Below are 12,228 nucleotides of genomic sequence, written 5' to 3'. Positions count from 1 at the left end.
TAGCAAGTCATGGCCACATAACTCACTGTCTGTAGGGGCAATCCATTTTCGAGAACGGGGTGGTTTACCTAATAAACTGGCCAGTGAGTGTCTATATACTTTTGCTTGTTCTGAAATGTGGGTGTGTGTGTGTACCTCTGTTTGTAGGATGGCAGCTCGTTGTTCTTTAGCGGTCAGCGACTCCTTGAGGACCTCGATGTGCTGCTTGCTATCAGAGAACTGATTGGTCAAAGTCTCCAGCTTGGTCTGCAAACCCAGCAGCTCTGTGTCCTTCCTGGACAAGTCCTGCTTCACCTGGTCCATCTGAGACAGTGAAAGAGAGCGAAAGAGAGGGAGGAGAAGAGGAGAAAGATGGGAGAGGTGGAGGAAGAGGACAACAAGAGCAAAAGAGGCATGTAGAGGAGAGGTAGAGGGTGATGAGCAGAGGAAGGAGGGTTGGGATATGAAGAGAACATGTACAACTACAGAACAGATTTATATTGAGCTGATTGGAAGGAACTGAAGCGACCTCTGACCTCTCAGAACCAAGGGGAACTGAAGTCCGACCAATATCAACTGATAGAAATGGAATTCTGATCAATGGAAACTGAGGGGGAAGTGACCTCACACCTTGTTCTTCATAAACTTGGTGTGGCTGCGGTAGACTTCCATCTGTTTCATCTCCTCTTGTCTCTCCTCACAGCTCAGCAGGCCGTTGGACTTCAACATAATCACCTCCTCCTCCATGTCCCTCAGACCTCGCTCCAGAGAGTTGATCTTAGCATCCTGACAAACACCAGACAGAGAAGGGGTTAATGCAATAGGGCTGTCACCGAAAGAAAAAAAAATCTTGGTCGACCAAGAGTCTGTTCTTTCGACCAATTGATTGGTCTAAATTTTAAAACAGGTATTTTTCCATCCATAGACACATCCTATGTGTTTTAATCAAATCAACTATATGCATTGAGCTTGTCTGATGCTTGAAGAACACTGTTTGATTAAATAATTAAGACACACAAATGACTAGAGGGAGTCTGATTGCAATTGATTTGATTGTGCCGGACTCAGACTTGCTGCATTGTGTAAAAATGACAGCGAGTGACTGTGACTAGCACCAGTTGTCTCTCTTGCCTCCCTGCTGCAGCAACCACCACATAACATCTGTGTTTATCGCATTGTCCTTGTTGCTGAAGCTGCAACATAATTACAGCCATTTCTGACTGAAAATGTTTACTGAAATCCCATATTTGTTTAGGAAAAACATTCCCCATTCCCTCAACCCTTGCTCTCTTTACATGAGACAGATATGCATCGCATGCAAGTGACCAATAGGGTCTGTCGTATAGCATATCATAATCACATCAATACATTAGCTATAACAAACTTTTAACACCGTAACAGCAAAAATGGATGCAGAGGACATGAGAAATAAACTCAAAACGGGGGAATGTTTACTGGTTGCTCAGGAGGTAAAGGGGAAGTCAGTTGTGGAAAATACTGGGGAAGGTAAGGAGCAAGTACTACGTGCATATTATGTGTGCCAAACAGGTGCTGTTAGATTACAATTTACATTTTTCTGACCGTTTGGAACAATGTCAACACTAAATCAATTAAAGTTTTTTTGTTAAGCCTTTATTACAGCAGAGACTAAAAACAGTCGCATTCATTCGTGAATGCAATTTCCAAAATGCAACAGTTTATTTATTTTTTACGCTAATCAGGGGTCGCTTTGATATTTTATGTTAAAACTAAAAAGCTTGATGGCATTTCAAATCATGAATGACTCATATGCTGTGTGATGACAACTAATAAATTATTGATTGATACAGTCGCCTATATAAGTATTGAAATATGTCCAAGTTAGTTATGGTATTAAGACTAAACAGGATGCGCTCTTAGGCCTACAACTCGATGGTGGTTATACAAGGCTGCTATACTAAGTCTACCAATGATAATGACATTACTTATTATTGTAATTAGGGATGCACGAGATATCGTGAGCAAAATCGGCCAATATTAGCTAAAAAAGCCAACATCGGCATTGGCCCGATGTCTAATTTAACGTCAATGTGCAAAACCGATGTCAAAGCTGACATGCATACCTATATAAAACGTAGGTAGATGACATAATGACGCCACAAAAACAACAGCGCTACACAGAATAAAAACAGAAAAATACTAAGCGCACACTTCCACCAACTAAACAAGTTCAAGTTGAGCAGTCATTTGAAAGAGTAAGAACATTTCACAGAGACAACTCAAAGGTGAAATCCATTAAAGCCAAGATAATGGAATTCATTGCCCTTGACAATCAACTGTTCTCTGTCGTGGATGATGTTGGCTTTCGCCGACTGGTCGAGCACCTTGAGCACACTACCAAGTTACACAGTATTGCTGAAACACATCCTTGAGTACTTGCTATGGGAGTCACTGCTATTAGCTTCACGACTGACATTTGGACCAGCGATGTCAGCCCCATGAGCATGCTGAGTCTGACAGCACAGTGGGTCGACGAGGATTTCATACTGAGGAAAGCCGTATTGCATGCTCAAGAATGTGCTGGTTCTCATACCACTGCTGCCATTTCAATGGCATTTGAGAACATGTTTGAAACTAGGAAACATGAACACACTAGCTAGCTCCATTCGAACAACTGACTTGAGAAATAAGCTCATCAACTATGTCTGGAGCAGACGTGATACCCTCTGTCATGGCATTGAAACGCCTGCCCAACAAAACTACCGACACAGACCGCGGGGTTAAAACTTACAAAAGTACTCAAGACTGAACATGCGATTCGGTGGCATTCTCTCTGAGCCTCTTTACTGTGTCGCCACCATGCTCGATGCTAGGTACAAGGACCGCTACTTCAATGCAGACAAGAAACAGGGTTTACGTGAAATGTTACAGACGCAGCTGGACAAGTTGGAAACAGACAGTGCGCCACGAGGATGCGAGACCACAGACAGACAGAGCAGAAACTTCACTGCTTGACATGTATGATGAAATCCTGGTTGAGAATGAAACGACTGAACAAATGAACAATGAAACAGCGCAGCAATTAAGTGAAAGAAATAGGTTTTGATTATGTTTTACTGGTAATGGGGACATAGGTAAATGCCAACAAAATAACTTTTTGGTAAGTGTGATGTGTAACCTTTATTTAACTAGGCAAGTCAGTTAAGAACAAATTATTTTCAATGATGGCCTAGGAACAGTGCCTTGTTCAGGGGAAAAACAACAGTTTTTGTTCCTTGTCAGCTCGGGGATTCGATCTGCAAACCTTTGGGTTACTAGTCCAACGCTCTAACCACTAGGCTACGCTGCCGCACTGTATATCTACAAAAATAAGACAGATCCTGCTTCTGTTGCCTGTTTGAATGTTTGTTTAATAGCCTACTGAGTCAGTCAGCACCAAGCCTTACCCAACCACATGTCGGATAAACAATTTCACAAATTCGTCTATTTTTAATCTTTGCTATGCTGTAATAAAGGCTTTACACTTTTTTGCATTAGAACAGCCTCTCTGGTATTACTTGTGTATTTAGTGTTTACACTTCCAAATTGCCAGAGAAATAATATTTATAATAATAATAGCCCTCCTTTTTCTTGATGTTGTTGTTAATAATAATAATAATTATTAACATCATCATCATCACAATTAGGGATGCACCGATATGACATTTTTCCCCGATACCGATATCCGTTATTTTCCTTGCCCAAAGAAATGATAGTGATAACCGATATTAAAAATTTTAGCGGCCTTTTAAGCATTATTCTAGGACTGTTAAATGGTTATCACACACACATGGACGCAGCGGTCTAAGGCACTGCATCTCAGTGCAAGATGCGTCACTACAGTCTCTGGTTCGAATCCAGGCTGTATCACATTGGGAGTCCCATAGGGTGGCGCACCATTGGCCTAGCTTCGTCCGTGTTTGGCCGGGGTAGGCCTTCATTGTAAATAAGAATTTGTTCTTAACTGACTTGCCTAGTTAAATAAAGGTAAAAAAATAACAATTTTGAAAGTATTCAGACACCTTGACTTTTCCACATTTTGTTACGTTACAGCCTTATTCTCAAAATGGATTGAACATTTTTCCCCCTAATTTTAGACAATTAAAGCAAGGGCTGTTTTCTCGTCTTGTCATTCTGCTGCTGCTTTCGCCGCATTGTTCTCAACACCAATATGCTGGTTAACTTTGCTATTATGCACATAGCAACATGATTTAGGAAAAGGTGCCAATTCAAAAGCGTGTTTCAGTACTGTGGACAGCGACTGCTATCCAACACGGGAGAAAGCGCATTTGTTATAAAATAATCAGATTTTTTATTAGTGTTGCACCATTGTTGTTACGTAATATAGGCCTAAGCATATGCAATTTCAGTAGCACATGTCTTAAGAGTGATGGACTGTGCCATCCCCACAACCTCCACAGTGGACTAGTCTACTTAGGTGCAAATTATACTGGTTTCTTGTACACCATGATTTATTTTGGGGGTGGGGGGGGCTACTGTTCGACTGAAGAAATCTCGGTCGACCAGCAGTCTATCGACCAAACAATCGGCCAGTTGACTAAATGGGGTCAGCCCTATAATACACTCACTCACACATGCACTTACAGACACACACACACACACACACAGATGGGTACCTTCATGTCGATGACGGTCTGTAGAGCCTTGGTTTTTGTGGACTCTGGGGTTCCCTCGTATCGACGGTGCAGCTCCTAAAGAGAACAAGGTCGTTACGCTCCACACCATGTCTACTACACACCACTCATACCCTAATAGTTTGTGTTGTGACCCAACTTAAGCTCAATTTGCTACCTCCCTCCCTCTCCTCCCGCTGAGTCCCTCACCTCTCGTAGAGCAGTTGTCTCCCTGTCTCTCTGGTCCAGTAGGGACTCTAGATGGTGTCTGTGCATCTCAGCATCAGCCAGTCTCCTAGTTCTCTCCTGGTCTTCCTCTGACGCCTTAGCCGACGGCCCTGGAATATAATACAATAATATGGTCATTTAGAAGATGTGTTAATATAAAAACATTACTAAAACGGACACAGTGTGTGGGGCACGGTAACCCACCTTTGCTTTGCAGCATCTCCAGCAGTTTCTTGATGGACTCGTCCCTGGCGCCCAGGGTCTGTTTCTGGGTGTCTATCCTCAGCTCCATCTCCTCCAGGGTCTTTCTGAGCAGGAACAGCTCCTTGGCCTGACGCTCGTGGTCCCCGTGCAGCCGACGGTAGTTCTCCTCCGTGGGTTCAGAGGTCAGGGCCAGGTCACGACCTTGGCTGGCAGGGTCCTGCTGAAGCAGCTGGTTCAGGTCTCTCTGTATCCTCAGTTCATCCTGCAAGGCCTGGACCGTCATATGGAGGTGCTGGGGGGTGACAGAGAGAGAGAGACAGAGGTTATCTATTTATGTTTCACCTTTCATTTCAGGGTGCTGCATGAAATAAGATGGAGTAGGGATTAATTTGTTTATTTATCAAATAGAGGGGGAAGGGGAGAGAGGAGAAGTGGAGCGAAGGACAGGAGGATACAGCAACAAGTAGGACACCATCTACTCAAAATCAGGGCATTCCCATCCAGTGGAATACAGAGTGAGCAAAAGTACAAATCAGCCAGCATTCATTCTTTGGAGCCTGTACTGCCACAGTTCTTTGACAGACCAGCTATGTGACAGAAATACAATGCTGTGTTCTATTCTCTCATTTGGATCAGCTGAGAGATATTTCAGACAACAGCACAAAAACAAGTCAGTGCCTGTATCCATTGCTCTCCTCCTCTGCCACTCACTATGTCTCTTTCACTCATTCACCCTCCCGCTCACTCTCACCTTCCCTCATTCTCTCTCCTCCTCCCATACCCAGTGACTAAGTCTGACTCACTGAGATCTCGCTCTAAGAGACAACAGAGAGGCGTTTAAAGGTACAGTTCAGCCATTTTTATCTCAAAATCTAATTTCTGGATAACAAGTAGCCCTTCACACTCATATCTGTATATGGGTTGAAAATAGCAGATTTGGGCACTGATAAGCGCCTAAATGGTAACGCAGTGGCTGTACAGTAATATGAAATAAATGACAGAGCTCAGACTGCGCTTCACAGCGCTGTATGACTGACAGCCGTTCTGAACTTGAGAACTGCACGTAACAACAACTTGCCCCCATCTCTTCCGCTAATTGGCCAACTTTTGAAAAAGATGTCTCGTCTGAGTGAGGGAAATGCTGTAAATTCAGAGGACTCTATTTTGAGAGATTAGACGTTGAGTATAACAAATACCGCTTTGATGTCATACAAGAAAGCCACATTTCCATATCATAAAACTAATGTCATATACACAGTGTCAATGTTGATGATCATGTCTGATGTTACAAGATGACATGGTGTCATACCCTGGGTTGTTCAGAACAGAATGAGACTGTCTATTGTGAAGAAAATGTACAGCGGAACACAAACCTGAATGACCCAGTACAGTTGTAGTGATGTGTTCTGGGGATTTAAAAAGACCATTATTCTGCCTCCTTTCTTTGCGCACCAAAATGACGATCCGTTTCTCTGAATTGCTTTGTGAAAGCCTCACACTGGAAGATCCTATTTTATAACTTAGTTAGTCACGTTGGAAATAGAACAAGCTTAAAATGATTGTCACCTGACCCAGATAGCGATTTCATAAACAACAGTAATTGTGTGATGGTGGGGATGCAGGGTTGTGTTCCAAACAAAACAACTACAAGTGTGCTTCCTCTAGTTCCTCAACAGCACAGCTAGGAGAGCTAAAAAAACACCTTTTAGTTGAGTCATAAAAGTGCATTGAAATGACTTAGGAACTGTACACACTTTGGAGAGGTGTGTGGCCACTTAGAGAGAGACACCAATTAGTCCGCTCACTCAAACCCTTGTCATTTTTTTGTGTAATGTTGTACCTACCCCACATTCCCCAGGAATAGTCTTAACATTTTACTGAATGTATCCAGAATATTTTCAGATTTTGTTATCACAAATGCTGTGAAAAGTACAGTAAATGTGAAACGCACATAAAAATGAACAGTGTAATGTTTGGATTCAGTCTTGTGTCAGGTGAACTGTTGTGTCCTCAACTTTAGTCTAATACTTTTCCCATCATCTCTAAATTGTTCCCTTTCAATTGCTACTATGCTTATGCATATGCTTTACATATTTCTTCTGGAAGAAATACTTCAACTTAGCTCTATCTATACAGGCCAATTGCCAGGACTGTAAAGGATTATTTTTGTTGAAAAAAATTGTCAAAAACTACAAAAATTGCTCCCTAGCCAAGAGCAATTTCTCAAGCAAGAATTTTGCTAGGACTCTCTGGGAGTGGTCTGAGTGGGGAGTGGAAGGCAGAAAACTAGCTGTTATTGGCAGAGAGTTTCGAAACGGTTTCTTATTGGTCTATTAAACTAATTTACCACTTGGTGATATCACCAGGCCAAAACTCAACCCCACCAAAACAAGCTGAAATTTCAGGTCTTTTCAAACAGCTCTTACACTAAAAGGGCATTATCATTTTCACAATATTATTCTAACCTCAGTGTGGAAATGTATATAAACCACAGCAAAATCCTGTTTTTGACTGCACTTGGCCTTTAAGAGATGAGATGCAGCAAGCTGATCTAAACAGAACACACACAGTAAGCAAGGCTCTGCTACAGAGGGTCAAATCTGCAGCACAACACACATTGTGGTACAATGCTATGGGTCAAACGTACAATAAACACTAGCCTAACACATCTCCCTCCCCCTCTTATCACATATCTGTTATAGATCCACTTTAAATTGTTGCCAATTCAACATATTTTACATTGAACATTCTGACATGACAGATGGTGTATTTGAGTGGAGAGGCGAGAAGTGTTCAGTGAGTAACGAGCAATGTAAATGAGTTGTGTATCAGTGGTGCTACAGTAGGAGATGGAATATGACAGCCATTTTACAGCGTCTGCCACGCGTTCAAAGACTAATAGCAGTCACTTATCACTGTGGATGAGGGGATCAATGTCTTCTATTTTATACTAGGGATTACAAGAGAGCTGCAGCCAACGCACACACACACACACACTGCATACACAAACATACATCCACGCACAGCAGGTCTTTCTCTCTCTTTGTTCCTTGACAGTGGTCTGTCTTTCTCCCGCTCTCTCCACCTCTTAACACTTGCTCTCTCTCTCACACACACACACACACACGGGAGAGTGCTTGGCAGTGTGAGGGGCTGGACGTGGATGGTTAGACGGACAGTAGTGGGGCATTAGATAAGTGTGTGTGTGTGTGACTCAGCAGGCCATAATGGGCTGGAACAGAAACACCAAATGATCCAGATCAGCCCATCCACTCCACTAGTCATTAAAGACATGCCTTCTGTCAGGGTGCCAGCGTTCAGAGGGGAAATACATTGATTTGAGTAGTGAAGTACAACACACGAGGTGAAAAATCCTCCAGGTTTCCAGACATCTGGTTCATACTAGATAGTTTCACTCGTAGATGATACACTAGTCCTGAAACAGAACTGGTCCCTGTTTCTTATACACTTAATCTCCTGTTAAACCAGGATTGCGATCCCTGGAAAAGCATTGCAAGAGCTAAGGCCAAAATGAGCATAATGCACATCTGCACGCACACACCTATGTTAGAAGACCGAAGGTTCAAGTGCAGAAAATCTCCCTCCCAACATTCACATATTTATACACACACAGTGATGGAGTGCTGAGCTGGTCATTAGACTAAACCAGGGGTAGGAAACTACATTCAGCTCCAGGATGATTTTTGTCGTAGAGGCTGGTCGGGGGCCGGGAACACAATTATAATTTGTACACTGCAAATTGATCACAAATAAGCCAAAAAAGTGAGACACGATCTCATGTCTCTTTTTTATTCGTGGGAATACTTGAACAGATTTCAGAAATGAAATTGGTGCCCACCTGTTGCTGACCATTGGATAAAACGCAGTGTCTCCTGTCACAGTATCTCCTTTGATAAATCAGATGTCATTGACTGCTAAAGCAAAGCACACAATACTGTACTGACATACTGGTATTTCAGCTGGGCTTCAGCTTGAGTAAATTCTCTCAGGACACGTGCATGCATGCATCTTGGTCTCTGATTAGCAAGTGTGTCTTCAATATGCCGAGTTGTGAGCCGATAAGAAAACGAAAACTTTGCTCGCACACGGTGGAAACTAAACGCTCGTTTTGAAATGCAGAGTGCTTTCACCAAGAGCCTGCTATTTACTTTGCGTCTTATCAAGAGGCTGTTGTGCTTCTTCCTTTCCTCTCTGTGGCAGGTACAGTAGCGTTCTAACAATCCACAGGTCCTCTTTTACAGGTTTCCCCTCAAATCTGTTGCCAACTTCCTCCCATTCCTCTAACATGGGGGGGATGTTGTGTACAGACTTATGCAGCCATTAAACACCACTTTGATCTATGGAGCGTGAGCATATAGCTGCATATAAGAGGATTAACTGGATGTTGCTAATGCTACGCACACCCACCCCCCAACAACAAAAGATCTTGGTAGACTGAAAGTCGTCTGTTCTTTCGACAAATCGATTATAGCACTTTATGACATGGGCTGATGTAAAAAGGGCTTTATAAATACATTTGATTGATTGGTCGACATTTTTAAACATGCATTTTTCCATACATAGACAGACCCTATGTGTTTTAATAAAATCACCAATATTCATCGAGCTGATGTCTGATGTTTAAGCTTAAGGTTTGATGAAATAAGACAAATGCATCAAGAGGGAGCCAGAGATCTAGATAACCAAAAGAAAAAACAACTATTCTCCTCCCACTCCAGCAGGCTTTCACAGATTCTGACATTACTCTCCTGAAGTTTCCGGTAATAGGCTAAATGAGGAGTAGGGAACCTTGCTCATGATGAATGCCAATTTATCATACTATTACTACCTATCTGCATGCAAGTTATGGTTTTCATATGCACATTTTCTTGAAAGTTTCAGTTACCGTAATTTCCGGACTATTAAGTGCACCTGAATATAAGCCGCACCCACAGAATTTTTTTATTTATTTTTATTTTTATTTATTTTTAACATAAATAAGCCGCACATGTCTATAAGCCGCATGTGCCTACCGGTACATTGAAACAAATGAACTTTACACAGGCTTTAACGAAACACGGCTTGTAACAAAAAATAAAAAATTTGCAGTAAACAGTAGCCTACCAAGAAAGTCATTGCTCCAGACCAAGCTCCCGTGCAGCAGCTCTATTTCCTTTTCCAACAGCCAGATCAATTGCCTTCAACTTGAAAGCTGCATCATATGCATTTCTCCGTGTCTTTGCCATGATGAGGGTGACAAATTGACTACCGTAATCAGAATGATGGGAAGTTTGAGAGCGCTCGATTTAATCTAAACAGTAAACAAAAAAGTTGTTTGACCTTAACCCGTTCGGCAATTTCATTGGTCTAATGAAAGCTTCATGACGCCAAAAAACTGAGCACGTCACAGAATGTGTTAATAATTTCCCTCAGCAATCTACACACAATACCCCATAATGATAAAGCAAAAACAGGTTAAGAAATGTTTCCAAATATTATTTTTTTTAAATGTAATACTTTTAGTTAAGTATTCACACCCTTTGCAATGAGACTCGAAATTGAGCTCAGGTGCATCTTGTATGCATTGATCATCCTTGAGATGTCTCTGCAACTTGATTGGAATCCACCTGTGGTAAATTCAATTGATTAGATATGATTTGGAAAGGCACACACCTGTCTATATAAGCTCTCACAGTTGACAGTGCATGTCAGAGCAAAAACAAAGCCATGAGGTTGTTGCATGGCACCGACAGAGATGGTCGCCTCACTTCAAGTTCTAAGGAAACTTTGCAGTATTTCGTTTTATGTATTATTTCTTACCCCAGGAAATCTTAAGTCTTATTACAAACAACCGGGAATAACTATTGGATATAAGAGCAACGTCAAATTATAAACATTACAACTTTCCCGAAGCGGGTCCTCTGTTCGGGCCACCACCCAGGACAATGGAGATAATTCCAGTAGGCGATCCAAAACAACAACGCCGCAGTAGGGGCAAATGAAGCGGCCACCTGGCCAGGCTCCGTAGACGTGCACATCGCACACCACTCCCGAGTATACCACTAGCCAATGTCCAGTCTCTTGACAACAAGGTAGACGAATTTCGAGCAAGAGTTGCCTTCTAGAGAGACATCAGAGATTGTAACATTCTCTTTTTCACGGAAACATGGCTCTCTCGGGATATGTTGTCGGAATCGGTTCAGCCACCGGGCTTCTCCATGCATTGCGCCGACAGGAATAAACACCTCACTGGTTAAAGGAAGGGCGGGGGTTTATTGCTTTATGTTTAATGACTCATGTAATCATAACAACATACAGGAACTCAAGTCCTTCTGCTCACCCAATCTAGAATTCCTTACAATCAAGTGCCGGCCATTTTACCTACCAAGAGAATTCTCGTCAGTTATAGTCACAGCTGTGTACATTCCGCCTCAAGCAGACACCAAGACGGTCATCAATGAACTTTACTGGACTATATGCAAACTGGAAATCATACATCCTGAGGCTGCATTTATTGTAGCTGGGGATTTTAAAGCAAATTTGAGAACAAGTCTACCTAAATTCTTACAGCCCATTGATTGTGCTATGCGCATGCGCAATACCCTCAACCACTGCTACTCTAACTTCCGCGATGCATACAAAGCCCTCCCCTGCTCTCCCTTCGGCAAATCCGACCACGATGCCATCTTGCTCCTTCCATCTTGTAGGCAGAAACTCAAACAAGATGTACCAGTGACGAGAACCATTCAACGCTGGTCCAACCAAATCGGAAGCCACGCTTCAAGATTGTTTTGATCACGCAGACTGGAATATGTTCCGGTCTGCCTCAGAGAACAACATCGACCTATACGCTGACTCAGTGCGTGCGTTTATAAAGAAGTGCATTGGAGATGTTGTACCCACTGTGACTATTAAAACCTACCCTAACCAGAAACTGTGGATGGATGGCGGCATTCGCACAAAACTGAAAGTGCGATCCACCGCATTTAACCATGGAAAGAGGTCTGGGAATATGTCTGAATATAAACTGTGTAGCTATTCCCTAAAACAAGCGAAATGCCAGTACAGGGACAAGGTGGAGTCGCAATTCAATGGCTCAGACCCGAGAGGTGTGTGGCAGGGTCTACAGGAAATCACGGACTACAAAAAGAAATCCACTGACGTC

General features: G+C 42.5%; 1 protein-coding gene across 2 annotated transcripts in view; it reads right to left on the bottom strand.

Moving 5' to 3' along the window:
* LOC115197282 (ELKS/Rab6-interacting/CAST family member 1) overlaps positions 1 to 12,228 on the bottom strand; it is a 35,955-nt gene that overhangs the window by 17,127 nt on the left and 6,600 nt on the right. For both annotated transcript variants that reach the window (XM_029758665.1, XM_029758666.1), the window contains 5 exons: positions 5,064 to 5,355; positions 4,842 to 4,969; positions 4,635 to 4,709; positions 610 to 765; positions 136 to 303 (listed from right to left, as the gene is read on the bottom strand). In XM_029758665.1, coding sequence (XP_029614525.1) covers positions 136 to 303; positions 610 to 765; positions 4,635 to 4,709; positions 4,842 to 4,969; positions 5,064 to 5,355 — 819 coding nt within the window. The remainder of the gene's footprint in view (positions 1 to 135; positions 304 to 609; positions 766 to 4,634; positions 4,710 to 4,841; positions 4,970 to 5,063; positions 5,356 to 12,228) is intronic.

The sequence above is a fragment of the Salmo trutta genome, chromosome 7 (genome assembly GCF_901001165.1).
Source record: "Salmo trutta chromosome 7, fSalTru1.1, whole genome shotgun sequence".
In the NCBI taxonomy this organism is placed as follows: domain Eukaryota; kingdom Metazoa; phylum Chordata; class Actinopteri; order Salmoniformes; family Salmonidae; genus Salmo; species Salmo trutta.
The sequence above is the reverse complement of the archived record's forward strand: the minus strand, read 5'-3'. Positions and strand labels throughout refer to the sequence as shown.